This window comes from Microcaecilia unicolor, chromosome 10, assembly GCF_901765095.1.
Source record: "Microcaecilia unicolor chromosome 10, aMicUni1.1, whole genome shotgun sequence".
Classification (NCBI taxonomy): Eukaryota; Metazoa; Chordata; class Amphibia; order Gymnophiona; family Siphonopidae; genus Microcaecilia; species Microcaecilia unicolor.
In genome coordinates, this window is record NC_044040.1 from 136788335 (window position 1) to 136811829 (window position 23495).

The 23495-nt window shown below is 45.4% G+C and overlaps 1 protein-coding gene across 5 annotated transcripts in view; it reads right to left on the bottom strand.

The window, feature by feature from the left end:
* Window positions 1-23495, bottom strand: part of ANO7 (anoctamin 7) — a 413838-nt gene that overhangs the window by 35483 nt on the left and 354860 nt on the right. For all 5 annotated transcript variants that reach the window (XM_030215797.1, XM_030215795.1, XM_030215793.1 and 2 more), the window contains one exon: window positions 883-1002. In XM_030215797.1, the coding sequence (XP_030071657.1) occupies window positions 883-1002 (120 nt within the window). The remainder of the gene's footprint in view (window positions 1-882; window positions 1003-23495) is intronic.

The following is a 23495-nucleotide window of genomic DNA, read 5'->3' on the forward strand; positions in this document are numbered from 1 at the left end:
CCTTGGCCCTTCATAGTATTTAGTCAGCACTGTCCCAAATCATTTGAGTCATTGTGTAAACCTTTTAGTCGCCTTTCCAGGCTCAATTTTGCAGTATGTCAAATGTACAAAATAAAGAATAAAGAGTACGCATTAGCTTTTGTTTACTGCAGCCTAAATATAAGCGTTTAAAATTTTTTTTTTTTTTTAGCTTGGACACATATTTAGACACAGGAAACAGATGCCAATGTGTGCTTTCACTGGGCGTTTTAATTTTTTTTTTAGTATGGATGCTTTAAATTTAGATGCAGGAAACGGACACCAATGTGTGCTTTCGCTTGGGTCTGCTGTTTCTCACAACCAGCACTTAAGTGCTTGCAGGGGCTTCCTACTGCTTCCAAAAGCAATCAAAACCAGCACATTTTGCAGAAAGAATCATGAGAGAAGCATGAAAATCATGAGAAATCCTAATCCAACACCCTAACGCCTGTTCCAACCTGACGTTATTTTTTTGCAGCAGTAAGGCAGTTTTGTTTCAGGCACTCTTTTCTGAGCATTGGGGAGGAATAAAAAAATGACCTCATTTACATGAGCCTGACTACATTAGCATGCTCTTTGCGCTGCTCGTCTGCATGCTTGTTTGTTCCCACACTCCAGGGCTCTGAACATTCTGCACAGGTAAATGCGGGCGCTAGTATAGTGCTAATGACCTCTAGCACCCACTGGGCTTTCAGCACCATTTTCCACATCCTTACATTAATTAGGAAGCCAGCTGAAGACTAACTGCTGGGAGCCATTTTGTTTTGGTAAGGTCATGTTTTGAGGTCCTCTGTACACTTAAACTGCTTACATTTTAGAAAGAAGAGAGTGACATGTTTTGCTGCTGGGGGATGTACACATTACCTGGTTCTCAGCCAGTGCCTGCTTAGCCATGTAATGCTCCCTCTTCACCTTTATTTCCACTGATTCAGGGATATCGGGCACCAGCATGTCAATCATTCGACTGATAAAGAACACGACATGCTAAAATGAGAGACAGCAAAACATATTACTGGAGTGGCTGAACAGCATATGATAAAATGCATGAGAAGCTAGCCTGATACTCTGGGGCAGATACGGCAAAGTGTACCAATGTTAGCGTTGGGTTAGCATAATGTTTATGAACAATTTTGTGGGTGCACAATGCAGCAACTGTTTTGAGCAGAAGCAAACTCTACAAAAAGCTGTGCGTTAGACCCTCCCCCCCCCAAAAAAAAAATTGGATACCAACAATAAACAAAAGAGGGCAATTAGCTGCAAATCATAGTGAACACCCCTACATATAATGATTTATGCCATATCTTAAATCAACTGAAAACAGATTACCCCCAATATTCAAAGCGATTTAAGTAGGCAAAAGAGACTCTTGTCCGCTTAAATCCCCTATGACCACCTAATCCCCATTATTCAGTGGCAGTGCCACTGAATATTGTCTATGACTAGCCACAAAAAAGTGGGCATTTCAGGGGTACAGAGGATGGTGCTGGGGAGGAGCTGAGGGTTATGCAGGTACTGGTGATACTCAGTGCTGAGACCTGCACAGCTAAGCAGGTGAATTTAAAACAGCTCAAAAGCTTTCCTCAATTCACCTAGCTGTGTGGGCCCCAGCACTGAATATTAGCCAGGACCTGCATAACTAGAGGGATGGGTATCGGAACCACTTAAAAATCACTTTATTATGAATCTAGCTAAGATGTTCTGAGATTCTAGTCTTAATAGTACGTCTAGTGTGCCCAATTTCAGTGGGACAATTCCTGCAGTTTTTACAGTAATGTTGCTGACTTTAAAATCCAATCTGCCTCCATGTGTGAAAGATTTTTGTCTTGAGGGAGCCCTGCAGAACATCTTAGCTGGATTCATAAAGTGATTGAAGCTCCATTGGTAAATCATTGGATACAGCATGACCACACCTTACAAGACTTTTAGTTCCCAGAGGCGGCACCATTTCACAGCATCTCTGGAGATGGGAGCAATGGTAGATATTTTCTTGGCAAATGGTGGAACCTTCAGGATTAAATAAGGACACCGAATGGCAGGCATTTTTGTAATCACTGTCTCTATATGTGCGTGAGAGTTTTAATTCAGTTCAAGCTTTTTTTCAATCAATGTCTAGGTTTTTTCAGTTCTGGTGATTGGTTGTTTGCTTTATTTAAACCATTCTTAGCATATGCTCTATTTATTTATTTACTTAAAATATTTACAGACCACTCAATCCAAAAGTACGTGTGTGTGTGGGGGGGGGGGGGGGGGGGGGGGGGGGTATGCATAAATGCCAATGCTTATTTATTTAAGTTGTATTGTGATCGATACTGGTCACTAATTTTGTTTCTTGTTTTTTATTTTGTAGTGCTTTCAAGCTGAATAATGACTGTTATTGAATGCTAATCGGTCTTCCTAAAGCAGCTAAAGTGAAACATGGTCTGAACTGGGGACCTATAATACATCTGGAAAATGTCTAATATTGAACTTGCCAGGGATCACACCTTTGAAAGTGGCATGTTACTCACCAGCACACTTGTTTTTGAAGATAAGTATGTTCAATTTGATTTTGATAAACCAGTACTTTTTGTATTTTGTTTCAAGAGCTATTTAGAATTTTGTTCATCACAACAAAAAGAAGTGTTTAAACTCAGAGCTGATGACAGCTATGACTCCAGTCTAGAGGCTGCTACTGTCAGGAGATAGTAACTTTAGGATTTCGGATTTCAAGTGATATCACTTATCATCAGTGCTGTTATACATTCTTGCTTTTACCATCTCGGAACAATTCATCAACTGAGACCATATTTTATTTTTAAATTCATTGTATCGAGGATTGACAAAAAAGGATTAAAATTTAGTTTGTCCAGAATCTTGCAAAGTAATTCAACGAAAAAATCACAAAGCTACAACTCATGATACCTACTAATAAAACTGAGTACACAAGCATCCTTGAATGCCTAGACTCAAAACTAGGGGAATGCCCAGCAGATCGATCATGGACCAAGTTTGACACGATATCTTCTGATTAATTCTCAAAATGGCTCGGAAAATACGCTAAGTCACAATGCAAATTGGACGTTTGCCCCAACAGCCTAATAAAATCAGCCCCCAAACAATTCAAAAAAGACCTTACGAAGCACATAAACTACAGGCTTCAAAACGGCCTCTTTCCCATGGAGAAAGGAAACATCCTACTCACCCCACTGCCAAAAGATGCGGAAAAAAACACCATGGACCTAACTAACTATCGCCCAGTAGCATCTATCCCACTCATAACTAAACTCATGGAGGGCATAGTGACGAAACAACTCTCTGATTACCTAACCGAACATTCAATTCTGCATGAATCACAGCCAGGATTCCGGACAAATCACAGTATCGAAATGGTACTAGTGTCGGCAATGAATGCTTTCAAACAAGCAATTGCAACCGGCAACAACATACTCCTCTTACAATTTGACATGTCCAGCACCTTTGACATGGTCAACCATGAAATACTATTACATATACTAGAATACTTCAGAGTAGGAGGCACAATTCTCAAATGGTTCAAAGGATTCCTGACCACAAGATCATACCAAGTCACAATCAACGCAGACACATCATCCCCATGGACAACTGAATGCGGAGTTCCCCAAGGATCCCCCCCATCACCAACTCTCTTCAACCTAATGATGATACCACTAGCCAAACTCCTAGCCAATCAAAACTTCAATCCCTATATATATGCAGACAATGTCACGATCTACATCCCATTCAAGCAGGATCTAAACTAAATCACCAATGAGATCAACCAAAGCCTCCAAACCATGCACTCCTGGGCTAATGCGTTCAAACTGAAACTCAACGCAGAGAAAACACAATGTCTTGTACTAACCTCACAACAAAAACACCTACTCCAAAATAACCACACCATACTGTTCTCTTCCCGTCGCGCAAAACCTAAAAATTCCTGGAGTTACTATCGACCGAAACCTCACACTTGATACTCATGTGAAGAATACAACGAAGAGAATGTTCCACAATGTGGAAACTCAAAAGAGTAAAACCTTTCTTCCCGAGACATATCTTCCGCACCCTGGTACAGTCAATGGTAATAAGTCACCTGGACTACTGTAATGCACTATACGCTGGCTGCAAAGAACTATCAAAAAACTCCAAACAGCCCAGAATACAGCCGCACAGTGGCGTAGGACAGGGGGGGGGGCAGTGGGGCGGTCCGCCTCAGGTGCACGCGCTGGGGGGGTGTCGGCTTGCTGGTTCCCTGCTCTTTCTGCCCCGGAACAGGTTACTTCCTGTTCCGGGGCAGAGAAAGCAGGGAAGCAGCAGAGCCCACGCAGCTCCCAGTGACGTGCACTGGGGGCGGATCGGCTCTCCCGCCTGCCCCCCCACTGAAAGGTAGGGTGCGCTCCAGAGGGGGGGGGGCGCCGTGCCCTGCACCCGGGGGGGGGGTGCACAGCGGCGACCCGCCCCGGGTGCCAGGCACCCTCGCTACAGCACTGCAGCCGCAAGACTCATATTTGGAGAAAATAAATATGAAAGTGCTAAACCCCTAAGAGAGAAACTCCACTGGCTCCCACTCAAAGAACATGTTTTCAAGATCTGAATGATAGTACACAAAATTATACACGCAGACGCCCCAATCTACATGCTAAACCTTGTGGACTTGCCTCCCAGAAATGCTGTAAGATCATCCTGCAAATATCTCAATCTGCACTTCCCCAGCTGCAAAGGACTGAAATACAAACTGACACACGCCACCACCTTCTCCTACTTGAGCACGCAGTTGTGGAATGCTCTACCTACAGACCTGAAAGCCATTGACGAATTAACTAACTTCCGCAAATCTCTGAAAACTCATCTCTTCCAAAAAGCCTACAAGGAAAATACATAGCCTACAAACTACTTCTACAAATCACACAATCACCGCAGCTCACCTCTAACTTACCTAACACTTCCCGTCTATCCTCACTTACCCAATCTTTAAACAGTAATAATTGTACTTGTTATTCTCCAAAGACAAGCAGGCTGATATTCTCACAAGTGGGTGACGTCACGTCGGCCCCGGAGGATTTTAAAGCAAAATCTAAAAATCTCTTTTACGGCGTTACGTCGCGCGAGCGACCGTACTGCGCATGTGCGCACACATCTTCCTGCTCGCTGTGCGGACACGCCCCTCAGTTTTTCTTTTTCCGCGTCTGAGGAGACATGGAGTTCGTTAGGGCTTCATGTTTTCTTCAGGTCCTCGGAGTAAAATCTCTTTTTTTATTTTACCCTTTTGGGTGTTCTTTATTTTTTCATTTGTATTTTTTCATGGCAAGCTCATTGTGGCTTATATATACAGGTACTTTTTGTACCTGGGGCAAGGAAAAGTTAAGTACTTGCCAGAGTCACAAGGGGCTGTGCCTGAAATGAAAATAAAGCATATTAAAAGTGCTGGTATATTGTTATCTGTGGGCTCTCTCTCGCCAGCAAAGTAAAACAAGCCCACATTTTTAGGATCCATTTATTAAAACTTAACAAATGGCTCTCGAGAGCTGTGAGAGCCTGCTTCAGCACACCACTGTCTTTAAGCCTCACAAGTGGTGAAGGTGTATGTCACAGGAGAAAAGCAGGAACCTAAGCAGGTGCAACCCTGGTCATCCACTGAATGGGCAACCTGGTGACACAAAATCAGTGGTGTAACCTTTGAAGTGAGTCTCCACCCGCCTCGGCGCCTCCTGCTCTGCAGGTCATTCGGGCGCATCGGCGGTTGTGTCTTGGGCCGGATCATCTCCCTGAGAAGTGCAAGTAGTGTCTCAAAGACGAGACGTATGCTACTTGCCAGGGATGCCCAAAGGAGATCAATTCTGGAGTCCGACAGAGACCGATGCACGCTGGGTATAGTTATGCATCGAGTAGGTCTCCACCTGCCTCGGCGCCTCCTGCTTGGCAGGTCATTCGGGCGCATCAGCGGGTGTCGGTACCATCGGTGCCCAGAGCTTTGCTCCCTCTGTTATGGAGGTATCCGGGCTTCAGACATCAGTCGGTGCCGAGAGCGTTGCTCCCTCTGTTATGGAGGTATCCTGGCATCGGACGTCGATGCACCGGTACCAGGTATCAACGGTGCCATCGGTACCGGGTATCATCGGTGCCGTGGATACCATCGGTACCGGGTGTCATGGGTACCGTCGGTACCGAGTATCGTCGGTGCCATGGGTACCGTCGGTACCGAGGAGTATCGGTACCAGGAACATTGGTACCATGGTCGGTGCCATGGATCCCGTCGGTACCGGGTATCATGGGCACCATCGGTACCAGGTATCATGGGCACCATCGACCATCGGTACCAGGTATCATCGCCCATCGGTACCGAGTATCATGGGCACCATCGGTACCATGGGTACCATCGGTACCAGGTATCGTCGGTACCATGGATACCATGGGTATCAGGTATCATGGATACCGTCGGTACATGAGTACCATCGATACCAGATATCATGACCAGGTACCATCAGTGCCATGGGTGCCATTGGTACCAGGTGTCATGAGCACCGTCGGTGCCATGTGTACCATCGGTACCGTCGGTGCTGTTGGTGCCGGATATCATGGGTACCATCGGTACCACATGTCATGGGTACCATCGGTACCAGGTATCATGGGTACCATCGATACCAGATATCATGGCTATCATCGGTACCAAGTACCATGGGTACCATTGGTACCGGGGGTCATGGGTACATTGGTACCGGGGGTCATCGGTACCATGTGTACCATCGGTACCGTCGGTGCCATGGGTACTATCGGTACCATCAGTCACATCTCTGTTATGGAAGTCATCTGGCAGTCTGGTTTTCGATTCCCTTGCATTTCCAGATTTTGTCCTTGGCTTCGGGACCATGGGTACCATTGGATGCCATTGGTGCTACCGCCTCCTGCGGCATCTAGCTTTTCACCTGGGATTAGATCTCCTTCACCGATGCTGCCTCTGGTATGGGTGTTCGCAGCCTACTGGGGCAACTTCTCGACCCCGTCGTAGAACTTATCGCGCCTCCATATTGGACGCGTTTGGATCTGAGCTGCTCTGTTTGAGTAGTTAGCTCAGTTCAATGATGGTTCATCTGATGAACATGAAGGTCATGGGGTTTTCTCTGCTGAGAATCCTCTAGATCTTCTATCTGTCTTGACACATTACAGTGGAGATTGTGAATCAGCCCAAGGCCCCAGATGCTCGAGGGCCTGGACTATCCATCTTCACCTAAGTCTTCTGCCAGAGGATTCTGCTCTCAGAACAGATAGGAGTTCTAAGAACTTGCTCGGTAGCCCCGGGGCCAGAGCATACATCCTTAACCTCTTTTGGGAGAATGGCGTACTAGGCTGGCATGATCTTTACGAGCATTCCCGCTGGCTAACCCTTTTCACCAGGTGGTCAGGTACCACACGGTGTGTCGCAGGTTCCTGTCCAGGGGCGTTTTCGACACTTGTAATGTAACATCTAGATTTCTACTCTAGGTATAGTGATGCGCAGACTCTCATGACTGTATCCCTCTCACCTGGAGGAGGGGACTCAGCAGAAATTTGTAGATATCCTGTGCATACATTTCTTCATCTCGATTTAAGAGAAGAGTAGTTTTCCTTGTGCCTTAAGGAATCGTACGTATACTCCTACTTCTCGACAGCCGGTTCGGGCTATGCCTCAGCACGCTCGTTATAGTCAACGGCGTGCACCTAACCAAGCCCCTGCAGCTATTCCGCAGAAACCAGGCAGGAGTTTTTGACTGGCTCCAATTCAGCATAGCCTATATTAAAAAAAAAAAAAAAAACGTACCGGCCAATCTGCCTGTCGGGGGGAAGTTTATATTTTCTCCACCAAAGGTGACTTCTTTTAACCTCCAACCGGGGGGTTTTTCAAATAGTCCGGTTAGGATACATTCTCAATCTGGAATCAAACCCTCCACATTGCTCATTGGGAGCTTAATCCTTTAGCTTCCATCACAAGTGGGTACTTGCGGAGGAACTCTCTGCCCTTCTCAGCGACGATGCAGTCGAGACCGTTCCATCAGGGCAAAAAGGGTTGAGATTCTATTCCAGGTGCTTCCTTGTGGGTTGCGTCCCATCATAGACATCAGGGGCCTAAACAGATATTTGATTCAGGATGCTTTCCCTGGGCATCCTTCTTCCCATACTTCAGGAAATCGATTGCTTATGCTCTCTGGACTTACAGGATTCTTATATCCACTTTGCGTCCAGAGTATGTTTTTCCTAGTGCCTGGCTGTTGTTGCAGCGTATCTTCATAGACTGGGAGTGCATGTATTCCCTTAAAACGATATTGTCCGTCTCAACGGATTACAGCACAGTACATATTGAGACTTCTAGGCACATGGCTTCCACAGTTCACGTAACTCCCATGGCACTTTTACACATGACATCCGCTCAGTGCATCCTAGCTTCCCAGCGGTAATCCCTTTACAAGTGGTCAATTCTTTCCATTTTGATTCTGAGCCGTCCCGTCCAACTTACTCAGTCACAAAAGCTGCTGACGAAGGTTGCATCCCTCCTGGCAATTCAACCAAACAATCGGGTTGTGATGTACTCGATAACAAAGGAGTACTGGATCTTGCCCTCTGAGTCAGGCTGTCATGCAGATGTAGCGGTAGGCCTGCCAACGCGGCATGTTTCTCCAAGCCACTTATCTAGTTGCCGTAAACAGCAGTCTGGCCGACAGACTGAGCAGGATAAAGCTACAGTCATGGTTGTTGGCATGGCTATAGCTCGTAAGTTCTTCGGGAAGTGAGATACCCCCTCAGTGGATCTTTTTGCTTCTTAGTCCAATCACAAAGTCCCTCACTTCTGTTCCAGGCTGCAGGTTCACGGCAGGTTAGCATCGGATGCCTTTCTCCTTCGTTGGGGGACGGGCTTTCTGTAGGCGTATTCTCCCATACATCTGGTCGAACAGACTTTGCTAATTCTCAAGCAAGATTGTGGAGCCATGATTCTGATTGCTCCCTTCTAGTTGCGTCAGATATGATTCCCTCTTCTTCTGGAGTTGGAATGTTTTCCAGCTCTCATTACGCAGAACGAAGGGGCGCTGCTACATCCCAACCTCCAATCTCTGGCTCACACGGTCTGGAGGTTGAGAGTGTGGGTTTCGTTGAGTCTTCCAGAGAGTATCTTCTGACTCTTGCTTGCTTCCAGACAAGATTCCACAAAGAGGTGTTATTCTTTTCATGGAAGAGGTTTGCTGTCTGGTGTGACAGCAAGGTCCTAGATCCTGCCTCTTGTCTTATACAGACCTTGCTTGAGTTTTTTCTACACCTGTCTGAGTCTGGTTTCAAGACCAATTCTGTCAGTGTTCATCTTCGTGCAATAAGGGCTTATCATCAACGTGTAGAAGGTTAGCCTTTAGCTGTCCACTTCATGGAAGGTTTACTTCTCCCCCAATGGTGAAAGAATTCCTTGTATGTCTCTAGGGGGGGGTAAATCCGTTGGGCTTAGCACCCCCAATGGTTTTGAAGGTTGGCTCTTATGCTTCAGTCAAAGCCCTTATCACTCCTTATCCAGTATCTTGGGGTCTCAATGTCGTTTTTATCCAGCTGCTGCAAGCTCAATTCGGGCCACTGGATTTCTGCCATCTGAAGTATTGGACCTGGAAGGTCGTTTTCCTTGGTGGCTGTTCCTTCAACTCGTGAGGTCGGTGAGCTTCAGACTCTGGTAGCTCAAGCGCCTTATCTTACTTCTCATCTTAACAGAGTAGTTCTCCGCATGCAGACAAAGTTCTTACTGGCACTGGTATCAGAGTACCAACTGATCCAGTCAATTGTCTTGTCAACATTCTTTCTCCCTCATCTTACAAGCCCTGGCGAAAGCATGCTGCGCACTTTTTACGTAGAGCGGATGAGCTCCCTCGGGCAGTCCGCCCAGTTGTTTATTTCTTTTAATGCCAGTTGCTGTCGGAAACCGCACCATTTCTTCTTGGCTAGCAGATTGCATCTCCTTCGTTTTTGTCCAAGCTGGACTGACTCTAGAGGGCCATGTCACGGCTCACAAAAATTAGAGCCATGGCTGAGTCGGTGGCTCATCTAAAGATCAGTTACTATTGAAGAGATCTGCAAGGCTGCGGTGTGGTCATCAGTCCACACATTCACATTTCACTACTGCCTTCAGCAAGATAGCCGACGCGACAGTCGGTTTGGGCAGTCGGGGCTGCAGAACTTATTTGGGGTTTAGAATCCAACTCCAACCCTCCTAGGTCCATTTTTGTTCTGTTCCAGGCTACACTCATTTAGATATCTCTTCTTTCAGGTCAATTTTTTTTATTCTGGCCTCGCCGTTGCGAGACTCAATTGACCACTGTTTGTTGTGTGGTGTAAGCCTGGAAGCTAGGATACCCCACTTGTGAGAATATCAGCCTGCTTGTCTTTGGAGAAAGAGTAGTTACTTACCTGTAACAGGTGTTCTCCGAAGACAGCAGGCTGCATATTCTCACAAACCCTCCCACCTCCCCTTTTGGAGTTGTCTCCTTCATCTTTTGGATTTAACTGAGGGGCGTGTCCGCACAGCGAGCGGGAAGATGTGTGCGCACATGCGCAGTATGGTCGCTCGCGCGACAGAACGCCGTAAAAGAGATTTTTAGATTTTGCTTTAAAATCCTCCGGGGCCGACGTGACGTCACCCACTTGTGAGAATATGCAGCCTGCTGTCTTCGGAGAACACCTGTTACAGGTAAGTAACTACTCTTCATGAAATGACTATGCTTATCTTCTCTTACCAACATTCAAACTATAAGAACTGTACCTGTTATCACGAAATGATTATGTCATAACCACACTCTGTAGCCACTTTGAGCCTACAAATAGGTGGGAAAAGGTGGGATACAAATGCAATAAATAAATAAATAAATAAATAAATAAATAAATAATAAATATTGTAGTCAGGTTGATCACTAATAAGATAAAGTCTGATGACATAAAATCTATTCTTGTTGAGCCACACCAGCTTCCAATTACAGTGGGTATTTCACTTAAGTTACTGTGTTTGATTCACAAGGCATTGTATGTGGAAGTTTCTCTTTACTTTTTTTTTTTTAATTTGTAAAAGGTCCTTTATTATGGAAAAACATTTCAATACATTGCAATTTAGCATGTAAGTTAACAGTAAAATGGAACAACAAAGAACACTGCAATAACTACAAAGCAACTGTCTGTAATCACACTCATGCATGGACGTAGTTTGTTTCATTTGGGGGGGGGCAAAGGATGGGGCGGGGCATATTAGCATATTCATTTGTGTGTGTATGTGTGTGTATATATATATATATATATATATATATATATATGGATGAATGAAGGAAGGAAGGGAGAAAGAACTGGCTTTTTTGGGAATAACCATAATGAATATGTATGAGATATCTCATACATATATATTATGGTTATTCCCAAAAAATCCAGCTCTTTCTCCCTTCTTTCCTTTTTTCCTCCTTACCCAGCACTCCCTCTTCCTCTCTAGTAGTATTCCCCACTCCCTTTCCCATACCATGCCAGTGTAGACCTTAGAAATGCATAAGCTCTATATGTAGATCCTTCAAGAGGTAGTGTGTCATGATTTAGGCTCTATACCCTTTCTGATGTTTTGGTGCCATCTCAGTAAGGCCAACACACAATCTCTCCAATGCTAAACACTATACACAAACTTGTGCAAAAACCCACTCATAACCTTACCAAACCATAACAGAACTAATTCCAAGGACATGACGAGCTACAACCTTATGCATGGAAAGGCAGCACTGTAATTACGCCGGGCTCTAAAACACCAGTACACTTCCTAATGAAAAAAAAACCCCAAAAAGGGCTGCAAATACTACACACTAGCAGAATACTGCATCTTGATCACACATGAAAAACACATGACAACTGATATGACACAAGGAACTAGAAATTAAAAAATATGAACGCAAAATACTGAAGTGGAAAGTTACCTGAAGAAGTTAGACTCGGCATGAAGCAATACTATAAAAATTGAAACTGACATGCAAAATATCACAGATGCAAATTTCCAAAAGCTGACATATTCCAATTAATACATTCTGAATAAAATACTGTTTTCTACCTTTGTTGTCTGAGCATTTGGTTTTTCTATATGCTTTGGTCCCAGTGTCTACTGTTTTATGCACTGTTTTCTTTCCATTTGATATTTCTTCTCTCACCATGTCCACCATCCTCCTGTTTCCTTATGCGTCCTGTCTACCATCTGTAGCCCTGTCCCTATCCTTCCTCGAGTTTCAGTATCTGCCCTCAAAATGTTCCGATCCAGCCCTTAAATTCAGCAGTTTTCCCTCCATTCATAGCTAGCATTTCTCCTCACTCCCCTCCCCTCCATCCATCCATGTGCATCTACTTCATCTGTCTTCCCGCCCCTCCATCCATGTCCAGCATTTCTCCTCTCTCCCTTCCCCTCCATCCATGTGCATCTCCTTCCTTTGTCTTTCCTTCCCTCCATCCATGTCCAGCATTTCTCCTCTCTCCCTTCCCCTCCATCCGTGTGCATCTCCTTCCTTTGTCTTTCCTTCCTCCATCCTTGTCCAACATTTCTCCTCTCTTAACTGCCCTCTACTCCATCCATGTCCAGCATTTCTCCTCTCTTCCCTCCCCTCCATCCATGTGCATCTCCTTCCTGACTTCCCTCTCCTCCATCCATCCATGTCCAGCAACTTTTCATTCTTCCCTGCCCTCTCCTCCATCCACCCATATCCAGCAAAATTCTTCTCTCCCCTGCCCCCATTCATCCATCCACGTCCAGCAACTTTCCATTCTCCCCTGCCCTCTCCTCATCCACCCATATCCAGCAAATTCCTCTCTCCACCTGCCCCCATTCATCCATCCATGACCAGCAATTCTCCTCCTCTCCCCTGCCCTCCTCTCCATGTCCAGCAATCTCTTCTCTTCCCCTGACCTCCCCTCTCTCCTCTCCATGTCCAGCTATCTCTTCTCTCCCCCTGAACTCCCCTCCTCTCCTCTCCATGTCCAGCGATCTCATCTCTCCCCCCTGACCTCCCCTCCTCTCCATGTCCAGCGATCTCTTCTCTCCCCTGCCCTCTCCATGTCCAGTGATCTCTTCTCTCCCCCTGCCCTCCCCTCTCCCTGTCCAGCGATCTCTCCCTCCCCCCTCCCCTCCCCTCCCATCCATGTCCAACGATTTTCCCGCCCTTCCTCAGCTCCCGACAGCCTTCCTCTCCGTTCCTTCTCCCCCGGGCGCATTTAACCTTTTTATTTTCAGAGGCAGCGATGGCAGTAAAGAAGAAAGCACTGCGGGCTCACCTCCAGCTTCTCCCTTCCCTTACACAGTGTCCCGCCTTCTATGATGATGCATTTCCTGTTTCTGCAAGGGCGGGACACTGTGTGAGGGAAGGGAGAAGCTGGAGGCGAGCCCACAGTGCTTCTTCTTTACTGCCGTCACTGCCACTGAAAATATAAGGTTAAATGCGCCGGGAGGGGGGGGGGGAAGGAACGGAGAGGAGGGCTGATGGTCGCAGAGCTGAGGGTGGAGGGAGAGCTGTCAGCGCTTCGCCAGCCCTGTATTTGGGGGGCAATGCCCCCCCTCACCCCCCCAAACTACGCCCATGCACTCATGACCTTTGACATTACTATGAAACTACAAAAAAAAAGTCTCTATTCTCCCCTCCTCCCCCCCCAACACACACAGGAGGCCCCTCACAACTTCTATTAATAAATCCTTGGTGATGGAGGAAGTTCCTTTGGATTGGATGTGGTCCTTCTTCACAAAAGCGATGACAGAGATGAAGCTGGAAACTACAAGCTGGTAAGCGCTTCAATTATTGGAAAAGTAATGGAAGTGATGCTGAAGGAAAGGATAGTGAATTTTCTGGAATCCAATAGGTTACAAGATTCGAGACAACATGGTTTTACAAAAGGTAAATTGTGCCAAACAAATCTGATTGAATTCTTTGACTGGGTGACCAGAGAATTGGATTGAGGATGTGTGCTAGATGTAATCTACATAGATTTCAGCAAAGCCTTTTTGACACGGTTCCTCATAGGAAGCTCTTGAATAAACTTGACATGCTGAAGTTAGGACCCAAAGTGGTGAACTGGATTAGGAACCTGTTGACAGACAGGCACCAGAGGGTGGTGGTTAATGAAATTCACTCGGAGGAAGGAAAATTGAGCAGTGGTGTTCCTCAAGGATTGGTGCTGGGGCCGATTCTGTTCAATATATTTGTGAGACACATTGCCGAAGGTTTAGAAGTCAAGGTCTGCCTTTTTGCAGAAGATACTAAGATTTGTAACAGAGTGGAAAACATGAAAAAGGATCTGCAGAAGTCTTGGCAATTAAAATTCAATGCTAAGAAATGCAAAGTGATACACTTAGGGAGTAGAAATCCAAGGGAGACATATGTGCTAGGCGGTGAGAGGCTGATTTTCACAGACAGAGAGAGGGATCTTGGGGTGATAGTATCTGAGGATCTGAAGGCGACTAAACAGTGTGACAAGGCAGTGGCTGTATCCAGAAGGATGACGGCTGTACAGAGAGAGGTGTAACCAGCAGAAGAAAGGAGGTGTTGATGCCTCTGTACAAGTCGTTGGTGAGGCTCCACCTGGAGTATTGTGTTTAGTTTTGGAGGCCGTATCTTGCTAAAGATGTAAGAAGACTTGAAGCGGTCCAGAGGAAGGTGACAAGAATGATATGGGGCTTGCGCTAAAGGACATATGAGAAGAGACTGAAAGACCCGAATATGTATACCTAGAGGAGAGGAGGGACAGGGGAGATAGATACAGACATTTAAATACTTGAAAGGAAATAATATAGAAACAAAACTTTTCCAGAGAAGGGAAAGTGGTAAAATTAGAGGACATGAATTGAGGTTGCGGGGTGGTAGACTTAGGAGTAATGTCAGAAAATTCTTTTTCACGGAGAGGGTGGTGGTGGTGGTAGAGAAAAAAACTGGCAGAATTCAAAAAGGCATGGGATGAACATAGAGGATCTCTAATTAGAAAATGAATGATATAAAAAAAAACAAAACCTAAAGGGTTGCATATGTGTTTGCATGTCAAGTGATATTTTCATGGTGACTCTGGATGCATCAGCTAAGTCCAGTGCTGGGCTGGGCTGGCTTGTATGGTCTGATATCTGCATATAGGTTTAGGATGGGCTAGAGAGAGCTTCGATGGAAACTCCAGTGGTTTGGAATGTGAGGACAGTGCCGGGCAGACTTCTTTGTCCCGCAAATGACAAGACAAATTTGGACAGGCTGGAGTGGGCTTTGACGGCAACTCCAGTAGTTGGAACAGAAGGACAGAGATGGGCAGACTTCTATGGTCTATTTCCCAGAAACACCAAAGAAAGACCATGATCAAGTATATAATATCACGTTCATGTTGATTTAAATCTTGAATTGATAATGAATGTGACTATTGGGCAAACTGGATGGATCATTCAGGTCTTTATGTGCCATCACTTACTATGTTTGTGTATTAGACAACCAGGTGGTCTATTCCAAAATGAAGCGCTATAGAAGTGATACGAAGTAGTAGTAGTAGCAGAACCAGTGCATTCAGGTCAACATCCACCTAGGTTAATGTACAGAATTCTGCACAAAGGGAAACCACACCCTTTCCCATTTTGTCAATGTTCCTTCCCTGTATGCCTTCAAACTCTCCATTTCACAAATTTGCTGGAAGTCAGAAACAGTGCCATCTATCATTACTTGACTGGGTAAACTGAAGTTAGAGGCCAAAGTAAACGAGCTGCTGCCCAGGCTCAACAGCAGCACTCTGTGTTATGATACTCTCAGGGATCTTGGTAATCTATTAAACAAAATACAGCTGGATCCCTCAGTAAATGTATTCCAAACCAGCCTTGTAGTGTGTGTATTGTTCTCCAAAAAGCTGCAGCTTTTCTATAGGACCACCACACATGTGCCATGGTACCTATCTTGCCACACCCTCTCCAGTAATGATTGGACACTGAGGGAAAAATATGGTGCAGCTGGGCAGGTGTAGATTCCGCCAATAGAGGACTTTGAAGCTGGTCTCCTGTAAATTATCATCTGTAGAAATTGTGGCTGTAGTGGTCTCAATTGCCTCCCCAATCCGCTTCCTCAGTGAATCACTACCTCCGTTTCCCAAAGCTTTCTATGCGTGAAGGAAAATTCTTGTTGTCCCACAAGTGCTGGTAAACAGCAGCAATAAATAATCTAGTGTGCAGAAAATCCTCCCAAGAATCTTCTTAACCTAGTGGTCAAAAGAAAATAGATTAATTGGGTATATACATACTGGTTCTAAGGTAGTAAATGGTAATCTCTGGAGAGGACAGGAAAGGACAAAAATAAAGTCTCATCCTAAACCTGGTCCCAAGATACCAAGCCAAGTGTCACCCAATGCTGGAATTGTCCTGGGCCCAGCCCAGGAGCAAATAAGAAATAGAAGCAATAGGAATAAAGAGAGATAAATACTGATCTGGGTTTCCATACAAACTATCCCAATGATGAAAAGTGAAGGTAATGGGTAAAGACTGGAAGATAATTGTTGAAATGTAGAAAGCAACCACAAAGATAAGCTAATTTTTGAGTGCCCAGCATGTATTGCTCAATTGCCACCCATCTTTATAGGAGTGATTCTGGAACCACTCAATTGAAGACCAAAGCTGACCCACCCAGTAGTGCAAATACAGGTTAGGGACACCTAGCTCACCCTTCTTCCTATCACGGTACAGGATATCCCAAGCCAAGAGTGGAGGAGTGGCGTAGTGGTTAGGGTGGTGGACTTTGGTCCTGAGGAACTGAGTTCAATTCCCACTTCAGGCACAGGCAGCTCCTTGTGACTGTGGGCAAGTCACTTAACCCTCCATTGCCCAGGCCGGGCAAAAGACCATATGGGCTGTATTATGGGCAGGGAATTTGCTCCTTAAGAAGCCTGAAGCGAAACGGAAATTTTCTGTAGAGCGAGCCCTGGCCGCAGTGGTCTTGAAAAGCCCAGATAAGTAATGTTTAATTTACAGTCATATACAAGGAGGTTTTTTAAAGACTGATGAGGAGCTCAAATTATTATCCACAAGGGAACATTCCCCAATAGTGGATAGATGTATACAATGGTCTAATGTTCTTAGGAACAAAGATCGTTGAGCGTCTGAAGTCTTTTTTCCTCCGTATAAAATGCTAGAGAGTCACACTTGCTAGTTATAGTATCCACAAATAATAACAATTCATATCCCTGTTTCCACACCTCAGGCCTTGAATATCAATATTCTTACACTCTGTCTCCACAAGAGACTCCATTACCAGTGCAAAAGCAAAAGGGACAACAGGCAACACTGCTATGTGCCTTGTCCCAAGGAGAACATTGTGGAATTACATGAACCTGTACCCACCCTCTCAACTGGGGGACCACCCCAAAGGTTTGGAGAACCTAATCTATGAAATGCCAGTGCATCTTGTCAAAGGTCGCCCCAGTGTCAATACTAATCAAACAAGCTGAGAGTTTCCCTTGTCTAGTCATATACATCAAGTTAATCATTCTTCTGTTATCAGAGGCCTGTCATTTGAAAATGAAACCAACTTGATAGGCTCTGCTAAACAGCTGGCTAATACCTTCCCTATTATTTTGATGTCCACATTAAGTATGGAGAAAGGACAATATGATGAACACTCAAAGGGGTTCTTATGTGGCTTGGGAATTGCAGCAATCCAAGCATCGCTCATTGAGGATGAGAGAGACTCCTCCAAACTGAATTGGCCACTAGTGCTAACAAGGGAGCTCTCTAGCAAAGGCCCTATAAAATTCCCCCGTTAAGCCATCTAAACTAGGAGCTTTAGCCGACAGCAAGCCTCTGATAGCTGTCAAAATCTCTTTGAGTGTAATTTCCGCATCTAGGGAAGTTTGCTGATCTGGTGACTATACAGTTGTCCTAAGTTATCTAAATACCTGGAAGTGTCCTCATCTTTTATAAAGGGAGCCACTTGCTCCAGTCATGATAGTAAGATTGAAATCACTTGAGCGGAGGGAGTTAGTGGATCATCTTTCCTATCCTTGATCTTTTTTTTTTTTTAATATATTTTTATTCACGCAATAACAAGTTGTGAGTACAAATACAGCAACTCTGCTCAATATACAGTTCAAAATCGTCATTCCAAATTTACATTCAGCTGTTATGTCTTTTCAAAAGTCTCTGACACAGCCTGCCTTGCAGTTTATTATTTAATCCCCCCAGCCATCCTACCTTGCATTCTATCATATATTCCATTCCACTTCTCACCTTCCATACCCTCCCTCCCCCCTCCCCCATTCATCCCTGCATGCTCCTTCTCCCCGTATCCCCTCCAGTTTCAGGTGAGTAATTGTAAACATTCTTCCCACAGCGTGGCTACTTGCGAGTCTCTGGTTTGTTAGCCTTGGAGTAAATTTGCTTCTCATGTGTGCCTACCTCTTTCATTTTTATTTTCCATACCACTCCTAGTGCGCCCTCTGCAGCACCCCAGAATTGCAATACTGTTTTTTTAACCAGCAGGAGGGAGACATACACCAGTCTCCTGTATGGTTGAGTTAAACCCTGGCCAATTAAGAGTGATTGTTCTCCAAGCAGTAAAGTGGCATAATCCCATTCTAATGTTTTCTGCACTACCTTATTGAGCAGCTGTATAGCTTCATTCCACAGCACCAGAGCCGGGCATTCCAGAAAAGAGTGCAGCAGCGTCCCCTCCGCCCCCTGGCATTTAATACACCGAGCATCAGTCCATAATCCTATCCTTGCCCCTTTCGCCCTGGAAATGTGTGCCCTATGTAATATCTTGTACTGCGTCTCCTGTAAATCGGCTGCCTTGACCATGCCATAAGTGTCACGAACAACTTCTGAAATGTTTGCTCAGTGTAGTCGGTGCCCAGTTCTGCGTTCCATTTGGCCATCAATATCCTCATTTCCTCTTCCCGTCTATGTTCATTTAACACCCTGTACCAGGTCGATAATTGTTTAACTGATATGGAATTTTGAGAAGGATTTTGTCTAGTGGGCCCCACGTCCACGCCTCCCCATGCTTCAATCTTATGGTAGTCCAGTAGTGTCTGGCCTGGAGGTATTGTAACAAGTTTTATTCGTCAATTCCCATTTTTCCTTCACCCGGTCAAATGTGTCAAAAATGTCTGTGTCGTTTTCCAGTAATTGGCCCAAATCCTACATCCATTATCCCTCCATGTGTCAAATGCTGTTCTACCCATTCCGGGTGGGAATGCTGCATTACCCACCAGATTCATGAAGGGTGAGACCTCTGGTGTTCTCTGTTGACGCTTCCTCCACCACCCCAAGCTCTCCGCATGGGTTCCAGAAGTTCTCTCCTATCGGTAATGTTGATGTCACCACTGGGGCCCCCGTGGATTAAATTAATAAAGGACCAAGGTCTACTCCAGATCTCCATCCCTCGTTCTGGTAGGTATCTCTGCTGGCCTATGATTCCTTCATAAATAAAGCGCATTAGCGCTGCAACATTATACATGCGAAGATCTGGTAGGCCCAATCCACCCCTCTCTCTCCTGAGGGAGAGTTTAACCTGGCTTATCCTTGCCCCCTTCCCTCTCCAAACAAAGTTCCTAAGAATGATCGAAACAGTCGCTCTTCTTTTCTTAACACCATATAGGTGCTGCCTGTAAAGGGTAGAGAATTTTTGGGAGAAGGATCATTTTGACCAAAGCTACCCTGCCCATCAAGGAGAGTGGTAGGTCTTTCCACCTAACACACAGTTGCCTAATGTTCTCTATCTGATTAATTACATTTTTCTTATAAAAAGTTTTGCGTTGGTACTAAGGAAGACCCCCAAGTATCTCATTGCTCCTTTGACTGGTGTTATGGGTAATCCCTCCATCCCAGGATCTCCTTCTATTCCCGACAACGGGAGCAGCTCTGACTTGGCACAGTTCACTCTCAGTCCCGATATATCTCCGAATTCTCTAATTAACTCGAGTGCCCTAGGCAAATCTCTGGGGCCATTTGCCAAGTATAGAAGAATGTCATCAGCAAATAAATTAAGCCTAAGCTCCCTGTTTCGTACTTGGATCCCCCGTATTTGTGTTGTACTACGTATTCTTATGGCCAGTGGTTCAATTGCCAATAAAAAGAGGATTGGGGATAGGGGGCATCCCTGTCTGGTGCCTCTACCCAGAGGAAACCTCTCTGTGAGCTTCCCATTTACCATTAACCGGGCCACGGGGTTTCTATAGAGAGCCTCAATCCAAGACACCACTGGGCCTGATATCCCAAAATGTCCCAGGGTCTCAAATAGGTATCGCCAAGATATGCTGTCAAAGGCCTTCTCCATGTCGAGCCCAGCTATAACTTCTAGTCCCCCCTCTCCACGGAATTTGTGAATGGCCATCAAAGCTCGCATTATATTCATGGAGCCATGACGACCCGGCACAAAGCCCACTTGATCCTCATGGATGAGTTCGGGTAGCACTTGATTCAAACGCCTAGCCAAGACAGCCGCTAAATCTTAATATCTTGGTTTAACAAGGATATTGGTCGGTATGAGCCCACTTGTTCCACGTCTTTACCGGGTTTTGGCAACAGCACCACATGTGCTTCATTATGTTGTATGGTCAGGCCCTCTCCCACAATGCCGTTAAACCATATTTGTAATGGTGGTGCTACCAGGTCACTCAATATTCGATAGTATTCAGGGCCAAACCCATCTGGCCCTGGCGCCTTTGTAAGTTTCAGCGCTTTTATACTGGACCGGATTTCTTTCTCTGTTACGGGCCCATTTAAAAGATCCAGTTGTTCTCCTGCCAGTTTTGGCAACCGCAGCCCTTGAAAAAAAGCCGCCGATTGCACAGGATTGTATTCCCGTTCCTTGTATAGAGAGCTATAATATTGAACAAATTGTTGCATAATTTGGGCCTCAGTGGTAAATACCTCTCCTCTAGCGTTCTTTATGGAAAAGATTAATTGCTTTTTACGTGGAGGCCTCACTAGGTTTGCTAACAACCTTCCTGCTTTGCTACCCCATTTAAACAATTTAAACCGCTGATAGTATATATCCCTCTCTGCTCTCGCATGCAATATATCATCGATTTGTTTTTTGAGTTGGGTCAGTTGCACCTTGTGTGTATCATTTATAGTCTGCATATGTGCCCTCCTTATATGATGGTATTCCTGCGAGAGCCGCAGCAAGTCTGCCTCTCTTTGCTTCTTCTTACCCGCCATATATGCAATGATATATCCCCTCATGACTGCTTTGGATGCCTCCCAGTATGTACTAGCACTAACTTCTGGCGTGTTATTATGTGTCTGATATTCTAACCATTTAAGACGCAGAAATTCTCTAAACTCTTTATCCTGGTAAAGGTAGGGGGGAAGCCGCCACACCCTCTCGCCCGGCTCCGCCGCAAAGGAAACCGCCACCGAAACTGCCGAGTGATCACTAAGTGCACTATCCACTATATCTGCTTTTACAATTTTTGGGACCAAAGAGGGCGCTACCAGTAAGTAGTCTAGTCTCGAATATATCTTATGTGGGTGTGAATAAAATGTATATTCCCCATCCTGGGGGTGTAGGAGTCGCCAAATATCTACCAACCCCAACTGAGACATCACGAAGGGTATTCCCCTGTCTTCCCAGCTTCGCACCCTCGTTTTCTTGGGTTTACAGTCATTAGTGGGGTCCGCTACTATGTTAAAATCCCCTCCTATTATAACCTGATAATTGGAGTAAGGAATCACTCTAGCCACAAGATCAGAGAAGAACCTATGGGAGTATACATTGGGTCCATATATGTTACAAAGAAGAATTTGCTGTCCCCATAATTCACCCATAACTAACACATATCTACTCTCTTTATCTTGAATCACTTTATGGCAGTGAAATGGGATTTGTTTATGAATTAGAATTGCTACTCCTCTCTGTCTGGAGTTATATGCTGAGTACCCAATCTCTCCAACCCATCCCCGTTTCAGCTTTTGGTGTTCTGAAGCCGTGAGATGGGTTTCTTGTAGATATGCAATATCAGCTTTTTCTCTCTTCAACCATGAGAGAATTTTATTTCTCTTAATGGGTGAGTGTAGGCCATCCACATTAAGCGTAATAATTTTCAAACTTCCCATACTAACAATAGGTGTGCGTAATAACCCAGCTCATTGTGTGTTGTACCCTGCCAGTCTCCCAGCCCGACCTGCAGGGTTTTAATCGTATCATCAGTCCAATTATATTTCCCATATTTCTTCTGCTTCTTCCCATTATTCACCTGAATCCCTTCATATCCCTGATCTCCCATTTTCCATGCATCCTCATCTGCCGAGGCCCTTCTTTCAATTCTTATCCTTTCCTTCCCTTCCCCTCCCCCTTCTAATTCGTCCTCATTCACACACTCCCCCCCCCCCCCTCCCGTTCCCCCCCCCCTTCGTCCCTCCCTCCCTCTTACCACGTTCTTCCCCCACATCCTTCACCTACTCAGTCCAACCCGAGGATATCCGAAGCCCCCCTCCCCCACCCCTCTAGTAACTATGTCGTAACAAATATTTACCCATTGCCCACTACAGGTATGTTCCCGACAGTCCACAGTGTCTTAAAGGCACTACGGCTGCCCATCTCCAGTTTTAAAACTATGTCCAACCAACTTAACCAAGAAAGGCTTTACAGTTTATGTATTATCTATAGTGTTTTCACCTCTCCCTGTAACATGTTGCACGTGCTCATCGCGGTTTTCCTCCCCACCGCCAGATCTTCCAATCTTGCTGAGGAAGGGAGAGGCGCTCAAAACCAACTCTTGCCTTTCTTGGCAGTGACACTGGAGTACATTAAGTTCATATCCTTTAACGTAAAACAACACCAAGCAAGTAGCGCTTTTATCTTTTCATATCCTCCTGGCCATTTTACTCTGGGTCCTTAGGCCTCGATGCTTCCAGCTGATTAAGTTTGCTCATATATTCTTTTGCCGTAGCTGCATCATTAAGAATAATAGTCTTTCCATCAGTCCATATTTTCAACTTGGCTGGGTATATCAGGGCAAATCGCACCCCCTTCTTGTAGAGTGCAGTGCAGGTAGGTGCCATGGCTTTCCTTAGTAGCGCCACTCGCGTCGAATAATCATTAAATAATAATAAGCGGCGGCCCTCATATTGTAATCCCTCCTTGCCTCTCGAAGCCTTCAATATCTTTTCCTTTGCCTGCCAGTTCACGAAGTGCGCAATCGCTATGCGGGGTCTGGAGTTGTTGTCTCCCCGATTCCCAATCTGATGGGCTCTGTCGCATGCATAATGGCTCTGGTTCTCTTCCAGGCCCAGGTGTTCAGGCAGCCATTTGGAGAAGAAATCATATAAGTCTTTGTCGAGCACCGTTTCTGGCAGTCCGGTCACCCGCAGGTTGTTTCGTCGGGAGCGATTTTCCTGCTCCTCGACTCTCTCTTTCATTTCTTCCAGTTCTTTTTGGAGCATCTCCAAACCGCGTGGCAGCGTGTTGGGCTTCTTCCTCCCTTGCGGACAGCCTGCTCTCCACGGTGGTAAGTCGTGCTGCATGGGA